Source organism: Lynx canadensis, chromosome E1 (genome assembly GCF_007474595.2).
Source record: "Lynx canadensis isolate LIC74 chromosome E1, mLynCan4.pri.v2, whole genome shotgun sequence".
NCBI lineage: Eukaryota > Metazoa > Chordata > Mammalia > Carnivora > Felidae > Lynx > Lynx canadensis.
In genome coordinates, this window is record NC_044316.2 from 41,813,113 (window position 1) to 41,831,934 (window position 18,822).

Below are 18,822 nucleotides of genomic sequence, written 5' to 3' on the forward strand. Positions count from 1 at the left end.
AACTCAGGAAGTACCTTGCCAGTACAGACTGCCTTTTAAAGTTCTTCTGATACTGGACAATCCCTCAGCCACCCAGAACCTGGTGAATTCAGCAAAGGCACTGAAGTAGTCTTTCTGCCCCCAAACACAAGGTCTTTAATTCAGCCTCTAGATCACGGGGTTATTATACACAGTACACTACAGAAAGGATTGTGAACACTATGAAAGAGAACCCCAAAAGAGAGAATATGAAAGTTTGGGAGGATTACACCACTGAAGATGCCATTGTTGTTACAGAAAAAGCCGTGAAAGCCATAACATTTCCAAATAATAAATTCCTGCCGGAGAAAACTGTGTCCAGATGTTGTGCATGATTTCACAGAATTTATAATAGAGCCAATCACAGAAATCACAGAAGAAATAGTAAATGGGCGGGAGGGGAAGTGATGGTGGTGGGGAAGGGTGCAATATATGGATCTTGAAAAAATCAAGAGCTAACAGAGGGATTAACAGAAGACAACTCAATGGAGACAACTGCTTCCACACCAGAGCCAGACAATAAGGAAGAAAATGTAGAAGCAGCAGTGCCAGAGAACAAGTTGGCAGTAATCTATCTGGAAGAAGGGTTTTGATTATTCAAGACTGCTTTTGACTTCTTTTACCACATGGACCCATCTAGGACACAGGCACTGAAATTAAAGCAAATGGCGGAAGACAATGAATAGAAACATTTTTTTGAAAATGAAAAAGCAAAATAAATAAATAAATGAATGAATGAATGAATAAATAAGAAATAATGACGTATTTCCATAAAGTTATACTAAGTGTGCCAGCTTCTCCTACCTCCCCTTCTACCTCCTTCTACCCTTGATACAAGACCAACCCCTCTTCTTCCTCCTCAGCCTTCTCAATGTGAAGATGAAGAAAACCTTTATCATAATCCACTTCCACTTAATGAACAGTAATATAATCATCATGCCATATAGTTAATAAACTTATCTGCTGTGTATGTGTGTTACTGTCTTTGTGTGAAAATCTAGTAACTATATGACAAGAATTCTGAGAGACGTTTTTATGTCATCATCATTTCCCAAGTACTCATAATGTAGGACATCCTGTGCAAGACTATATGGAAGTGGATAGCCTATCCTTACTTAGGAATAAGGTAAGTAACACTTGATGGAAAGTAATAATGTGTTGGTTTTCTTAACTATTTTATAACTTTGCTTTCAAAGAATTATATTATGTACTGTATGGCTCTCTTATAACTGGAGAAGCTGAGTATCAACCTATCAACTCAGGGAAATATATATATATATATATATATATATTTTTTTTTAATGTAACAATGTTTCAGTAATGTATTATGAACATGTGGTATGCCGTAAAAATTTTATAAGCATTCATTAGTGTATAGTCTAGGCTACTGTGAAGTAACTGCACTGATTAGGCCACCATAAAGCAATCATACTACTGCTTCTTCATTATCAATACATGAATCCTTATAATTTCTTTTTCATGTTAGTTTTTCATTTTTTAAATGTTTGCTTATTTTTGAGAGACAGCAAGAGTGTGAGCAGAGCAGGGCAGAGACAGGAAGAGGAGAAAGAGAATCTAAAGCAGGCTCCGTGCTGTCAACACGGAGCCCAATGTGGGGCTTGAACTAATGAACCATGAGATCATGACCTGAGCGAAAATCAAGAGTCAGATGCTTAACCAACTGAGCCACCGAGGCTCCTCTACCTTTTTTATTTTTGATTACAGTATTAATAATAAGTACAACAGCTACAACATTGTGTGTCATATAAGACAATATTAAGGTAGGTACTGACAGATTATTCATCTTGTAAACAGATAACATCAACTCATAGTACCGATACAGTACAGTACAGTAAATGTATCTTCTCTTTCTTTAAAAAAATTTTTTTTAATTTTTATTTATTTTTGAGAGAGAGAGAGAGACACACACACAGAGTGAGCAGGGGAGGGACAGAGAGAGAGGGAGACACAGAATCCGAAGCAGGCTCCAAGTTCTGAGCTGTCAGCACAGAGCCCGACGTGGGGCTCAAACTCACAAGCCATGAGATCACGACCTGAGCCCAAGTTGGACACTTAACTGGCTGAGCCACCTGTGTTCTCTTTCTTATGATTTTAATATTTTCTTTTCTCTAGCTTACTTTAAGAATATATAATAGATAAGGAATGATAAATGACTACTGGTGCATCTGGGGGGCTCACTCAGTTGAGCATCTGATTCTATTTCATCTCAGGTCATAATCCCATGGTCATGGGATTGAACCCTCTATCAGGCTCCGCACTGAAAGTGGAGCCTGGTTGGGATACTGTCTCTCCCTCTGCCCCTCTCTCCCGCTCACTCTCTCTTTAAAATAAATAAAAAAAAAAAGACAAATGATTACTTGTTAGCCTTTTACAGCAAGGGTAGATATATTAGTCTCACAATTAGTAGCTCCTCTAGTTAACAGATCTAAAGATAAGTCTCATTTCAAAGCCTTCTGACATTGGCCTTCTATTCAGTTTCGTATCTTCTGGATACATTTTTAAGGCAGTTCTATCATATACCATTTCTCACATAAGCTACTTAATCAGTAAACAAGAAAAGGTTGCTGTATTTTGTGGAATGTCAGTATTGAACTAGTTTGGATAAATTTATTCAAACTACAAAGTGAACATATAGCACACTGTAATTTTTGCCATATTCAATCATTCAGCATCATTTCTGCTAAGCAGCCTGGGTAGTTTCATGTTGTCTGGCTGTTAAGCAACTTGTGGATAGCCTTCTTTATCAGTGCTGGTTTTCCCAAGATAGAAATCAGAAAACTCACTTTCTCAACCTCCCTTAAAACCAGGGTTCAGGGACACCTGGGTGGCTCAGTTGGTTAAGCATCTGACTTTGGCTCAGGTCATGATCTCAGGGTTTGTAAATTCGAGCCCCATGTCCCCATGTCAGGCTCTGCACTCACAGTGAGGAGCCTGCTTCAGATTCTCTTCCTCTCTCTCTGCCCGTTCCCCGTGTGCACGAACACACGCTCTCCCTCTCTCAAAATAAATAAATAAACTTAAAAAAAAAACCAAAAGACAAAATCCCAGGGTTCAGACATATGATCTTCCCATCAGATACATCTGCCTAAGACTTCTACTTGAAAACAATACATAAAATGTAGTCTTTAGACTATTTCTTCTTTTTAAGTTTCTTTATTTTGAGACAGAGACAGTGCAAGTTGGGGCGGGGCAGAGAGAGAGGGAGAAAGGAGAATCCCAAGGAGGCTCTGTGCTGCCAGCACAGCCTGATGTGGGGCTTGAACTCATGAAACTGTGAGATCATGACCTGAGCCAAAACCAAGAGTCAGACACTTAATGTACTGACCACCCAGGCACCCCTAGAATATTTCTATTTCAGACAGTATACCAAATAAATCTGGCTTTTCCCCTTATTTCAAAGAAATTATTTATTCAACTCGTATTTACTGACTACTTATGTGTCAGGCATTATGTTGAATACAGTATATAAACGGGCAAATAGACACAGTCTCTCTCCTCAAGGCCCCTTCTGCCCAGTACTGTAGACAGACTATAAGAAAGTGAACAAACAAAATTTTATAATTATAAATGATAAAAGAGAGTGTTACAAGAGAATGAGGTAGAGTGGAGGATTTATTTAAATTGGGTGATGAGGGAAGATTTCTAAGCTAACACCTAAAGATAAAAAAGAACCTAAAGGGCGCCTGGGTGGCGCAGTCGGTTAAGCGTCCGACTTCAGCCAGGTCACGATCTCGCGGTCCGTGAGTTCGAGCCCCGCGTTGGGCTCTGTGCTGCCTGCTCAGAGCCTGGAGCCTGTTTCCGATTCTGTGTCTCCCTCTCTCTCTGACCCTCCCCCGTTCATGCTCTGTCTCTCTCTGTCTCAAAAATAAATAAACATTAAAAAAAAAAAAAAAAAAAAAGAACCTAAAGGATGAAAAAAGAACCAAATGAAAGATAAGGAAACATAATGTAATAACCATTCAGTGCCTAAGGACAGTGTTAGAAAGAAAAAAGAGTGCCCAGGTCTGAATATGAAGAACTCTAACATCTAAAGTTCAGGCAGAAAAGAAGGGACCAAAAAGGAATCTATATAGAAGCAGTAAGGGAGATAGGAAGGAGGAATCTAGGAAAGTATAAAATCTTCAAAAACAAGAGAAAAGAAAAGGCTTTAAAGAGGAAAAAATGGTCAATTGTATTGAATGCTGCCAAGAAACAAAATGGAATACAAGTTTGGGGCCATCTGGGTGGCTCAGTTGGTTAAGTGTCCGACTTTGGTTCAGGTCATGATCTCATGGTTCATGGGTTTGAGCCCTGCATCAGGCTCTGTGCTGACAGCTTGGAACCTGGAGGCTGTTTCAGATTCTCTGTCTCCCTCTCTCTCTGCTCCTCCCCTGCTTCCACTCTGCACCCCTCTCTCTCAAAAATAAATATTAAAATTTTTTTTTAAAAAATATGTAATACAAGTTTGAAAAAGTCTACTGGACTTAGCAAAAACAGGTGTTTTGTGGCCTTGAATAAAGTGGTTCAGTGAAAAGTGCTAAAGCCAGTCCAAAAGGGTTGACTAGTGCATAAAGAAAAAGGTAGGGATAAGAGACTAAGAAAGGAAAAAAGGAAGGGAATGAAGATGATTTCACCATGTTATAATTCTGGATAAAATAAAACATTAAAAAATTATTCATTCATTCATTCATTCATTTTAAGTAGGCTTTAAAAAAATTTTTTTTTAACGTTTATTTATTTTTGAGACAGAGAGAGACAGAGAATGAATGGAGGAGGGTCAGAGAGAGAGGGAGACACAGAATCCGAAACAGGCTCCAGGCTCCGAGCGGTCAGCACAGAGCCCGACGCGGGGCTCAAACTCACGGACCACGAGATCATGACCTGAGCTGAAGTCGGACGCTTAACCGACTGAGCCACCCAGGCGCCCCCGTTGTTAGTAGGCTTTATGCCCAGTTTCAAGCCCAATGCGTGGCATGAACTTCTGACCCTGAGATCAAGAACTGAGTCAAGATCCAAAAGTAGGACGCTTAACCGACTGAGCCAGCCAGACACCCCAAAACACAAAAAATTTAACATAGAGCTGAGCTCAACAAGACAGAGAAATCCCTAGATGCTTGAAGATTAGGCCTCAGGACCTTGATGGTAAGAGGCTAATTAAGCTCTCCCTGTGAAAAGTTCAGAAATAGGAAGAGTTCTCTGCATGGGGCACCTGGCTGGCTCAGCTGATAGAACATGCAATTTTTTTTTTTATTCCATGTATGTTGATTCTTTTTATCTATTTATTTTTAGTTTTCAATTATAAGATGCTTCAAACATATAGAAAAGCAGAGAACATATTAGTAATAGCACCAGTGTATGCACTGTCCCATGAACCCAACATAGAGCATGCAACTCTTGATCTTGGGGTTGGGAGTTCAAGCCCCATGTTGAGTGTAAAGATTACTTAAAAAAATAATTAAATATGGGCGCCTGGGTGGCTTAGTTGGTTAAGTGTCCGACTTCGGCTCAGGTCATGATCTCATGTTTCATGAGTTCAAGCCCTGCATCGGGCTCTGTGCTGACAGCTCAGAGCCTAGAGCCTCTTCAGATGCTGTGTCTCCCCTCTCTCTGTGCCCCTCCCTCGTGTGAACTCTCCTTCAAAAAATAAACATTAAGAAAAAAAATAGTAATAAGTAAGAATTTAAAAAAAAAGAAAGCTGTCTTCATCCTTGAAACAGGAACTAAAAAAATTTCACTATTATCATTACCTGCTGTCTCTTAAACGCATCAAGAAACTCGCCATCTATCAGGATATAAACAAATAAGAGATTGGAATTTCAGACCAGTTCACTGGTGGACCTAAAGGATTTACACTTTCTATTCACAGCACGAACACCTAGGTCAGGTATTAATATTTTGAGACCAATTAAAGACTGTATGATGTTTCCTATATGGTTTTTGTAAGCATTCTATCTGGTTAAGGAAGGTTCTTTCTTATCAATTTGGACAAGACTTTTCATCATGCATGAATGAAGAATGTTATATACTGTTTTTTGTGTTTTTTTTTTTTTTACATTTATTGAGATGATCATATAGTTTTTTTCCTTTTACCTCTTAATGTGGTTGACTGTATTTCTAACATTAAATCAATTTTGCATTCCTGGCGTAACTGATACATCCTAAATTGGTTCGGTAATTGCTCGTGTTTTAAGATTTGCATCTGTATTATAAATGAGAATATCATGTAAGTATCCTTGTCAGGATTTAGCATCAAGGTGGTACTAGACTCTCACTAAATGAGCGGGGAGTTTTTTCTTCATTTTCAATTCTCTGGAAGATTAGAAATTATTGGTTAAGACTGAAGTGACTTCCTATATGAATTTTGACAGAATTCACTAAGTGAAGTTAATTGGGCTTTCTGGAAAGACTTTTTTACTACAGATTCAATTTATATAATAGGTACAGAACTACTGAAGTTTTCTTTCTTTTCTTTTTTTTTAGTATACTTTAGCAAGTTCTATTTCTTAGGAATTTGTCCATTTAAATCTTATTTTTGCATTCAATGGAATAAAGTTATTCATAATATTTTTATCTTTTAGTGCTGCCTACTACATCTGCAATAATGTCTTTTTTCATTATGGATACTGGTTTTCTAAGCTCTTTTCTTTCTTAATATCACAAGTACATCAAACAGCTAACTTCTGGCTTTGTTTTATGCTTCATTTTTGTTTTCTTAATCTTTTATTATTTCTTTGTGTTTACTTTGCTATTCTTTCTCTAACTTCCTGAGAGAAACATTTACTTCATTTCTTGCTTTCTCTAACACAGCATTTAAGGATATATATTTGCTATCAAATATATTACTTGAGGGGCGCCTGGGTGGCTCAGTCGGTTGAGCGTCCGACTTCAGCTCAGGTCACGATCTTGCAGTCCGTGAGTTCCGACTTCAGCTCAGGTCACGATCTCGCAGTCCGTGAGTTCGAGCCCCGCGTCAGGCTCTGGGCTGATGGCTCAGAGCCTGGAGCCTGTTTCCAATTCTGTGTCTCCCTCTCTCTCTGCCCCTCCCCCGTTCATGCTCTGTCTCTCTCTGTCTCAAAAATAAATAAACGTCAAAAAAAAATTAAAAAAAAAAAAATATTACTTGAGGGGGGCACCTGGGTGGCTCAGTTGATTAAGTGACCGACTTCAGCTCAGGTCATGATCTCATGGTTCATGAGTTCAAGCCCCGCATCGGGCTCTGTGCTGCAGCTCAGAGCCTGGAATCTGCTTCAGATTCTGTGTGTCTCCCTCTCTCTCTGCCCCTCCCTCTCTCTCAAAATACATACTCCCTCTCTCTCAAAAATAAACATTAAAAAAAAATTAAATGGGAATGTAAGCTGTTGCAGCCACTCTGGAAAAGAGTATGGAGGTTCCTCAAAAAACTAAAAAGAGAACTACCCTATGACCTACCAATTGCACTACTAGGTATTTATCCAAGGGATACAGGTGTGCTGTTTCGAAGGGACACATGCACCCACCCCAATGTTTATAAGCAGCACTATCAACAACAGCCAAAGTATGGAAAGAGCCCAAATGTCCATCGATGGATGAATGGATCAAGAAGATGTGGTATGTGGATAAAGAAGATACACATACACACACACACACACACAATGGAGTATTACTCGGCAATCAAAAAGAATGAAATCTTGCCATTTGCAACTACGTGGATGCAACTGGAGGGTATTATGCTAAATGAAATTAGTCACAGAAAGACAAATATATGACTTCACTCATATGAGGACTTTAAAGAGACAAAACAGATGAACATAAGGGATGGGAAGCAAAAATAATATAAAAACAGGGAGGGGGACAAAACATAAGAGACTCATAAATATGGAGAACAAACAGAGGGTTACTGGAAGGGGTACAGGAGGGGGGATGGGCTAAATGGGTAAGGGGCACTAAGGAATCTACTCCTGAAATCATTGTTGCACTATATGCTAACTAATTTGGATATAAACTAAAAAAATAAAATTAAAAAAGAGTGTGTAAATTAGTGAATGAAGCACATATTTATAACAATATGTAAATAAATGCATAAAAAATTAAAAAAAATTAAAATATGTTACTTAAATTGTGAAACACAGTATTTGTATCTTTCAGTTCAAAATATTTTCCAGTTACCACTCTGAATTTTTCTTCCACTGACTGGAAACTAATAATTTTCTCAAAATATAACAGGGTTTGGTTTTGTTTTTTTTAAATCATACCTTTTATTTTAAAACTTGGTTGCTTTGTGGCTTGCTTGATTTCAATTCTTCAAAATTGTTGATACTTTATTTATGACACAGATTATGGTAGAAAATGTTGATTAAATAAATGTTCCATATATGTTCAAAATTTTTGATTTTCAGTGATTGTGGATTCATAGTTCTATACCAACCATTAGGTGAAATTTGTTAATGTACTATTCAAATCTTTCAAATGTCTTTTGTTGATTTTTTTTCTCCTACTTTTTAAATCAGTTACTGAAGGAGATACATTAAAATCTCCCACTATTGTGGTAAATATAAAATTTCTCCTTACACTTGTCAGTTTTTGTGTTGTATATATTTGTATGGTAGAACAGATTTTTAAAAATAAATCCTTTTTCCCTCTTCCCACTTTAAGGATCATGACCAATAATCTTAACTTGTTTCTTATCTTCAAATTTACCTATTTTTTTGGTAGAGATTGGGGATAGTACATCTTGAAAGGCATGTTCCCTGGCCAGTCTATTTGAAAGCTAACTTACAATATGGTTTAAACTGCAGTTTTCTATAACTAATCCTTTAAAAAGGAAAATACTAAAGTTCTCAATTTATTATTCTTAAAATACCTAATCCGCTGAAAAATAAAAGGCTTAGCAATACTTTCAAGTTCCCAAAGGAATCTTAAATAACAATTTTTACTGCTACTACCACCTCCTGTGTACCAGGCACTGTGTTTTCAAATACAAATGCAATCATCCCAACAGAGTATTAGCTCTATAGTTTTTACAAAGGCAACAAATAGGCAAGCAACAGAAACCTGAGGCCTACTACTAATCATCACCAAATGCCAAATAAATGCTGTAATCAAAAGAGATCCTCTTCACCAAAACAAGTACCTCTTTCAGTGTGAGCACCCAACATGCAAGACTGGCTTCATTTAAGTACCTTATACTTCTGTCTCAATTCTTCTGTGTCTTCTTTTTCTACTTCTAGGACACGGCGCCGTTCGGTAGCATCTTCAGCATAATCAAGCTTCACAAAAATAGATATAATTAGTCTTCATTCCTAAAGAACCCCCCAATTAACTATTAAAAAGTCATTTGTACAACTACAGTATTGCATGAAAATTAAAAACTTCATATTATACTCAGCCACCTCTTGCTTTATTGTCACCTCACAAGAAATATGTGTGCAAAATAGCTAATTAATCCTTTTGTGCTGGTGGTTCCCAACAGGCACATTTTTGATAATAACAGACTTTACTTCAACGTTTAATGCCAAAGAATTAGGAATGAATGGAGAAAAGATTTTAGGCAATGAAAAGAAGGTATCACAGATGACAGCTGTACACATGGGCAAAGCTTCTACCACAACAAACATTTTTAGAGTTGAACAACAACGGCTAATGAAATGAGCACCAGGGTCTGGATTTGAAGTCTGATCTTGCCTTGTGGTACAACCCTGGGCAAAACATTCAGCTTCATGGAGCGCCCGGGTGGCTCAGTCAGTTAGGCATCCAATGCATGATTTCAGCTTGGGACATGAGATTGAGCCCTGCGTAGGGCTCAGTGCTGAGCATGGAGCTTGCTTGGGGTTCTCTCCCTCCCTCTCCCTCTGCCTCTCCCTTGCTTGCAAGCGCTTTCTTCTAAAAAAACAAAAAACAAACAAAACAAAACCGCAACATCCAACTTCTTTATGCCTCTGTTAAAATAGGGGAATTATCTGTCATCTACCTGCCTCAAAAGCAGCAGGTGAGAATGTAAAAAATATATATATTTTGGGGGGCATCTGGGTGGTTCAGTCGGGTAAGCATCCGAATCTTGGTTTTAGCTCAGGCCACGACCTCGCAGTTTCATGGGTTCGAATCCCACGTCGGGCTCTGCACTGCCAGTCCAGAGCCTGCTTGGGGTTTCCTCTCTCTCTCTCTCTCTCTCTCTCTCTCTCTCTCTCTGTCCCTTCCCCACCTGCACTGTCTCTCTCTCAAAATAAATCAATTTTTTTTTTAATTTTTTTTTCAATGTTTATTTATTTTTGGGACAGAGAGAGACAGAGCATGAACGGGGGAGGGGCAGAGAGAGAGGGAGACACAGAATCGGAAACAGGCTCCAGGCTCTGAGCCATCAGCCCAGAGCCTGACGCGGGGCTCGAACTCACGGACTGCGAGATCGTGACCTGCCTGAAGTCGGACGCTTAACCGACTGTGCCACCCAGGCGCCCCTCAAAATAAATCAATTTTTAAAAAATTTAAAAAAATATATATTTTAACTTTTTATTTTAGGAGAGAACACATGAGTGCGGGAGAGGGGAAGAGGGAGAGAGAATTTCTATTTATTTTTTAAAGGTTTATTTTTATGTTTGAGAGAAAGAGTGCAAGCGGGAGAGGGGCAGAGAGAGAGGGAGACAGAGGATCCAAAGCAGGCTCTGAATTGACAGCAGGGAGCCTGATGTAGGTTCAAACTCACAAACTGTGAGACCATGACCTGAGCTGAAGTCGGACGCTTAACCAACTGAGCCACCCAGGTACCACGAGAAATTTTAAGTTTATTTACTTAGTTTGAGAGAGAAAGCACACATGTGAGTGGGGAGGGGCAGAGAGAGAATCCCAAGCAGGCTCCACACCGTCAGCAAGGAGCCTGATGCGGGGCTTGAACTCAGTAACTGTGAGATCATGACCTGAGCTGAAATCAAGAGTCAGATGTTTAACAGACTGAGCCACCCAGGTGCCCTGAGAATTTTAAGCAGGCTCCATGCTCAGTGCTGAGTCCGTGACTCTGGGATCATGATCTGAGCTGAAATCAAGAGTCAGACATTCGACCAACTGAGCCACCCAGGCACCCCAGAATGTACAATATATTTTTAAATGACCAAACAAAAATATTAAAACTACATTCTAATAAATGTATTCTTTTTTTTTTAAATATATGAAATACATTGTCAAATTGGTTTCCATACAACACCTAGTACTCATCCCAACAGGTGCCCTCCTCAGTACCCATCACCCACCCTCCCCTCCCTCCCACCCCCCATCAACCCTCAGTTTGGTCTCAGTTTTTAAGAGCCTCTTATGCTTTGGCTCTCTCCCACTCTAACCTCTTTTTTTTTTTTTTTTTTTTCTCCTTCTCCTCCCCCATGGGTTTCTGTTAAGTTTCTCAGGATCCACGTAAGAGTAAAACCATATGGTATCTGTCTTTCTCTGTATGGCTTATTTCACTTAGCATCACACTCTCCAGTTCCATCCACGTTGCTACAAAGGGCCATATTTCATTCTTTCTCATTGCCACGTAGTACTCCGTGGTGTATATAAACCACAATTTCTTTATCCATTCATCAGTTGATGGACATTTAGGCTCTTTCCATAATTTGGCTATTGTTGAGAGAGTGCTGCTATAAACATTGGGGTACTGTGATAAATGTATTCTTGCATTAGCATCTGAATTTGGAATATTAACAAATACAACATTAAAAAAAATAAACTAACGAGATCAATTTACCTCCATTTCCATGCGACCCATGCCCATGACATCATATTTGACGACAATCGGAATGGGATCTGTTCTCCCTGTAACAGGAACACATAATCAAGGTAAGAGGCAAAGCTAAGCCAACAGTTCACTTCATACATTGGGTTTGGGTGGTTAGAGATCTTGCCTTGGAGTGCAGAGACCAGAAAGCTACAGTGAACCAAACACAAGCCATTCTCACAGCTTACGACCAAACCTACCTCTCCCAGTTTAAGCCCAACTAACCACCTTGGTTGACGTTCCAGTTGGAAATAATTCCAGATTACTATGGCAAAATCAAATAAATAATGCAAAGCACTTCTAAGCAATGGCACCAGGAGATTTAAAATCAAAAACTTTAGAAATTGCTTTTTAAAAAGACCCCCAAATAACTTTCCATTAAGAATCATTTCACTCTTACTATCTACTGACATCCCCCCACATACACTTTTAAAACCAGTAATAAATGCTTCAAATTACATGCTTAAATAAAAGGGCACTGTTTCAAACATGATACAGGAAACCTGCAACTAGGTAACTGCAACTCAGCATGTTTAATATTTTTTTGTTTTCAAAAGATGTTTTACAATTAACTGGGGCTGTGAAAAATTTTTAAACAAAAAGCAACAGTTAGTTGCCCTTAGGGACAAGTTTTACTTTTAAACTGGTGCTCTGAGATCCCATTTTCCAGAGTGGATTTAACACTGGCTATAGCAATTGGTAAGCTGTGAAAAGGACTAGTTGCGAAGAAAATTGACTTTTAACTAATCAATCTATGCTGGAGATTTTTTTTAATGTATATTTAATCCACTCATAACCAGCCAAACAAAGCAAAATGGGGCAGACAAGCACTTTACTACCACAGCTGTTTTACATCACAACTTGCGCTTTTTATTGTGATGTAAGCCCACTGAAAAGAGGACTTACTTACCTTATCCGTTGCACACCTTTAGTGAAAAAACACAATGTTTACTTCCCTCATCATTTCACTCAGGCTGGTGTAAACAATTGTTTTTTTGTTTGTTTTTTTGTGTTTTTGTTGTTGTTATACACACATATGTATTATACCTTTGGGCTAAAAGATGAGTTTTGTCAGGCTAAATCTGAGGTATTACCAAAACCAATTAAAAATAAATAAATAAATAAATAAATAAATAAATAAATAAATAAATAAATAAATAAATGCTATATTCATGACTGGAGTCCTGGAGAAAAAAGAAGAAACTATTCTCTAAGTGACTGGCAACCACTCATATCCAGTTGCTCCATACTTGTGTGTAATTTTTGTCTTTAAAACATAATGAAAAACAAATTCAGAAGTTTACTTATCACCAATATCTCATTATTGTTTTCAAACAATAAATAAGGAGATAATTAAGAATAATTAACAGTGAAAGTTGAAGTTAAGACCATTTCATGCCAGAAAAAAAAAGAGAAAAAAGTTCTAAAATACAGACTTCTTTTAGATACTGTTAAAGACTGCCAGTTAAACAAAATGAAAATGCATTACTACCTTATGCCCAATGGTATAATAAATAAGCAGTGACTGCAATCTTTAGCAAAAGGACCAAATTGAAGACAGGTTATAAAAATGACTTCCTAGGTGCAATATCACTTTCATAACGTCTCAATCAGGGATTTACTGGTAAAATACACAAATGGTCCAATGAAAGAATTGAAAAGAAATGTCAAAGAAATTTCCTTTTTTTTGTTTTGTTTTGGTTTTTTCAGTCTGTCAGAATTTGTTTTGCAAGAATCAAGAAAGTTTTGGTACAAATTCATTACCTCTGTAAACCCCTGTTTATAAACTCTGCATTAGTACTTTTGCCTCCTAAGGCAGTCAAAGTTTTGTTTTAATTTATTTATAAATTGCAGTAGCAAGTGCTAGTGCCCATTACATTGTGGGGAAATCAAGTTTTTGACAGTATTAGAATTTAATGTTTTAACTGATTTTTTTGGCAGTTCTAACACAAACAGATACATCCCTTCTTAACATTACCCTTTAATGAACAAGGATCAGACAAGTTGCATAAGGAAAGGAAAGGAAAATGAAAAAGACCAAGCAGAAGGATGAAGGCTACAACAGAGAAAGTAAGCCTAACATATTGGTGCACTGATGACAAAAGGAGTAATTCAGTCTGAAAATAAAAAATTACCACTGCTAAGTTTACCATCACCACAACAAGTCCAGGATCATAATGCTGTAAAAAAGAAACACCATCTGTTAGGCAGAAACCATGAGGGCAGGAAACAGGCCTTCTAGCAGGCAGATAAGGAGGGGTAAAATACTTATTGGTTTGTCCCTCCCCCAATTTCAGCTGCAGACAGAGGAAGGACACTTCCAGCTCCAGCAGTTGTTTTCACATTGGTCTGACCAGGGTGTGAGATTTTTGCGCTGTTACTCGGGAATATGTCCAACCTCCTCTTTAATAATGCAGGGAGCGGTGGGGGGAGGGGGGCATGTTACAGTGAGAACTCGCTCTAGCTTCCAATCTCTCACTTAACTATTCATTCTGGTAAATCAGTATTCAGGGCCCAACTTCAGACTTCTTGAAGAAATAACATCAAAGACAGATCAACTGGAGAGTGATCAAGTCATTTCCTTCAGTAAAAGAACTCTAAGAGGATCTGTGGGTTGGGAGGGGAATCATCAAGACCTTGTTAAAAAAAATATAATAAATAAGAGGTCTGGAAAATAACCTTGTACACTATGCTTAGAAAACTTATGTGCATTAGAGTTCTGATATGAATGAATAAAACTCTTCAAGTAAATTTCCTCAGAAATTTGCTTCCTTTTAATGAAGTGTTCCCAGGCTTGCCAACATCTTTTTGCATACAACAAAGCCCAGCTTTGAAGGAGACCAGGACTCCAGAAAGTGGCATCAAGATGGCTGTCACATTTACAATTAATCCCCTCAGAGGTAACTCATCACAGAAAACAAACAGTCTGGCTTCAAAAATAATCTGAAGGTATTGTTAGAACATTGTTTGGTGACAGCAGGGAACTACACTTAACTGCTGAATCATCCTGCACACCTGAAAGTAATATAACACTGTGTGTTCATTACACTTCAATTAAAAAAAATACAGGGGTGCCTGGCTGGTTCAGTCGGTGGAGCATGCAACTCGATCTTGGGGTCATGAGTTCAAGCTCCACATTGGGCGTAGAGCTTACTTATAAAAGATATCTATACGTATATGTGACAACAACAACAACAACACCCAAAACAAAAAACAGTCTGAAGATGACTTTATTGCCTGGGCCAAGCAGCAATTTCTTTCCATTATTAAAGAGGGTCCAAACCAAGGAAAAAATCCTCTCCATTCATTCGTGATTAATGACAAATCCCATCATAAAGACACTACTGTGGAACACCTGAATAACAACTTATAGTGATGACTTTTCAAAAGGTAGGTAGCAACCAAATGTTTGCTGATAGGATATTCTCTAGAAAACTCAACTTCTTTTTTAAAATAATTGAACTAGGGGTTCTACTGGCTGGTTGAGTCAGTACAGCATGTGACTCTTGATCTCAGGGTTTTAAGTCCCTGCCCCATGTTGGGTGTAGAGGTTACTTAAAAATAAAATGTTTAAAAAATAAAAATAAAATTTAAAAAACTGAACTAAATCCAGGTTCCCTACTCTTTGTTTCTTTTAAAGGAAAAAATCTCTCTTAAGATTCATTAAATTAACATTTTGTTACTTATTTCACTCCAAAGGAGGCAACTTCAATCAAAACACTAAATATTTTCTATAAAAGAAATTGTCCTCCTCAGCCAAAGATCAATAAATACTCTGTGATCCGGCCAAATGGAGAAGTGGGGCAGCGGGGGGGGGGGGGGGGGCCCCCACCAGATCTAGAATATGCCAATACTAATGTATTCATATGATGGGGAAAAATTGATATTCATATTTTCTAAATCAAACTTTAAAATGTGCATATAAGCATCTCTTGCTAAAATGTGCACCTGGGTTAAGCATCGGACTCTTGATTTCGGCACAGATCATGATCTCAGGGTCCTGGGATCGAGCCCTGTGTCAGACTCTGTGCTGAGCATAAAGCTTGCTTCAGATTCTCTATCCCCCCCTCTCTCTCTGCCCCTCCCTTACTCATGCTCTAACAAATAAACGTTTAAAAAACGTGAAGCTATTATGACTTCTCATAACTAAAGAGAGAGAAGAGAATAAGGCCAAATACAAAAATTCACTGATTAACTATAGCCACCTTGTTTCTGAGAATAATCCCTCATGAATCACTTTTGATTTTAATATAGTTAAAGATATATTAATCTACAAAACTGGCCCAAAGAACTGGACTGAAGAGAAATACTTTTTTGAGAAACACTATTTTTAAAGAGAAAAACTCAAGGAATAGAACAATTGAGAAGAAAATATTAAAGGACAACCATAATTTGGTAATCAGTCACACTTCAGAATCAGAAGACATATAGGATTTCCCTACAGAAACAAATTAGAAATGAAGAAGCTTCCAAAGTGATTAAAAAACTGGCTGGATAGTCAACAGATACAAGAACACCTCAATTTCTCTCTGCTGTCTTTCCCCTTACTAAGATTCATTCAACAACAAATATTCATTACAAATATTTGTTGAATTGCTACTACACTGTTGGAAGGCACTGGGCAAATGGCAATGATCAACAGAGTCCTAAACCCCAGTAATTACCTATAATGAAACAAAATTATCTTACCAACTTCAACTTCTGGCATGGGGGCGGGGAACAGAACATTTATATATATATCTGAAAAAGTTTAAATGTATATATCTGAAAAAGCTTAAAAATATCTTAAGTTATCTTAAGATGTCTACAATTGTTGGGGTGCCTGGGTGGCTCAGTCGGTTAGGTGTCCGACTTCAGCTCAGGTCACGATCTCACGGTCCGTGAGTTCAAGCCCCGCGTCGGGCTCTGGGCTGATGGCCCAGAGCCTGGAGCCTGCTTCTGGTTCTGTGTCTCCCTCTCTCTCTGCCCCTCCCCCGTTCATGCTCTGTCTCTCTCTGTCTCAAAAATAAATAAACGTTAAAAAAATTAAAAAAAAAAAAAAAAAGATGTCTGCAATTGTTTTTAAAGACTGACCCTAATAAAGCAGAAATAAGTAAAAGCCATCAAAAGTCACAATATTCACTTCCAAAAGGCCATTAAACTGATTAAGACCAAGAACCTAACCTGACATCTTTCTTACTTTAAGCAACTCAAACACATGTATGAAATATTTTCTGATTTGCGAAACCATTCAAAATAGAGGACTCTAGGAGTGCCTGATTGGCTCAGTCAGTTAAGTGTATGACTCTTGGTTTCAACCAGGTCATGATCTCCTAGTTCTCAGGCTCTGCGCTGACAGCTGACACTGAGGAGCCTGCTTGGGATTCTCTCTTTCTGCCCCTCCCATGCTTGCTTTCTCTCTCTCTCTCTCTCTCTCTCTCTCTCTCTCTCTCTCTCAAAATAAATAAACTTAAAAAAAAAAAAGGACTCTATATACTAAGCTATGTTAATGTATTTAAATATAATTTCATTATTAAAACACTGATACATACAGCTTTCAGAAACAGAGAAAAAATGGTATATCTATTTCCAAGCCAAAGTTTCATTTTTGCAAATTTCTTCTGAAAAGAATAGTCTTTGGTATCATAAAAAGAATGATTACTTTCAGCATCATTTAAACTCTAATATGATATATGCCATCTCCCTGCAAACATTAACTGGAAACATCAAGCATATTATTCCTATAGACTTTAACGTTAAAAAAAAGAAAAGGAAAAAAGATTTCCTACTCAACAGAATTCAAATTCTCCAATACTACCAAACTAACTATATTCTTGCCATAGCCTGTTTAGTGATCTATACAACAACCAGATTATTTTGATTTTCAAATACAGATGTTTTCTAAGAGCAAAGAAATTTAACTGTGACCTAAAAGAATTCCCATCCTTCCATCTTACCAAAGTATCAGGGCTAGCTTTACAAGATAAAGTAGTTAAATTTTAATCACATAGCCTGTGATTAATAATTTAGTATTAATAATTAAAATATATTATAAATATATATTAATATAAAAATTACTATTACTATTAAATGTTACTAAACAAGGACATAGGGCGCCTGGGTGTCTCGGTTGAATGACTGACTTCAGCTCAGGTCATGACCTCGCAATTCATAAGTTCAAGCTCCGCATTGGGCTCTGTGCTGACAGCTCAGAGCCTGGAGCCTACTTTGGATTCTGTGTTTCCCTCTCTCTCTGCCCCTCCCCTGCTTGCTCTCTACCTCTCAAAAATAAATTGTAAAAAATTTATTATTTTTTAATAATTAAAAAAAATGTAAATGAGGACAAAGGGCAAAAGGCTTTAGTGGGGTGCTTGGGTGGCTCAGTGGGTTAAGCATCCAACTTCAGCTCAGGTCATGATCTCACAATTTGTGAGTCTGAGCCCTGCATAGGGCTCTGTGCTGACAGCTCAGAGCCTAGAGCCTGGAGCCTGCTTCGGATTCTGTGTCTCCCTCTTTCTCTGCCCTTCCTCTGCTAGTGCTTGATCTCTCAAAAATAAATAAAAAACAATACAAAGAAATAAGAAAAAAAAAGGGTTCAGTAAACATTTTATGGAATCAGAATGTTAAACCTGAAAAGGACATGTCATCCACAGATGACATGAGATACACAAGCCCTTAGAAAAGATTAATAAATGGAACTGTGAGATGCTTTCAATTAAAAAAAAAGTCACCTAAAGAAAATCAAACTTTTACTCCAGGTAAGATTGCTTCGGCTAATTTTTTTTTTTAAAGTTTACTTATTTTGAGAGAGAGAGAGAGAGAGAGACAGAGGGAGGGAGAGAGAGGGAGAAGGAGGGAGGGAGGGAGGGGGAGGGAGAGAGAGCATGCGCACGCACCTGTGAGTGTGAGTGGGGAAGGGGCAGAGAGAGGGTGGAGAAAAGAGAATCCCAAACAGGCTCTACACTGTCAGCACAGAGCTGGACTCAGGGCTCAAACTCACGAACTGTGAGATCATGCCCTGAGCCAAAGTCAAGAGTTGGACACTCAACAGACTGAGCCACCCAGGCACCCCTGTTTGGGCTAAAAATCTC

General features: G+C 38.2%; 1 protein-coding gene across 5 annotated transcripts in view; it reads right to left on the minus strand.

Moving 5' to 3' along the window:
• The window catches only part of GPATCH8 (G-patch domain containing 8), a 102,071-nt gene that overhangs the window by 33,318 nt on the left and 49,931 nt on the right, over positions 1-18,822 (minus strand). For 4 of the 5 annotated variants that reach the window (XM_030296923.2, XM_030296919.1, XM_030296922.1 and 1 more), the window contains 2 exons: positions 11,723-11,790; positions 9,177-9,263 (listed from right to left, as the gene is read on the minus strand). In XM_030296923.2, the coding sequence (XP_030152783.1) occupies positions 9,177-9,263; positions 11,723-11,790 (155 nt within the window). Of the gene's footprint in view, positions 1-9,176; positions 9,264-11,722; positions 11,791-13,887; positions 13,933-18,822 lie in introns of all 5 variants that reach the window. The other variant, XM_030296921.1, reaches the window with a different exon arrangement.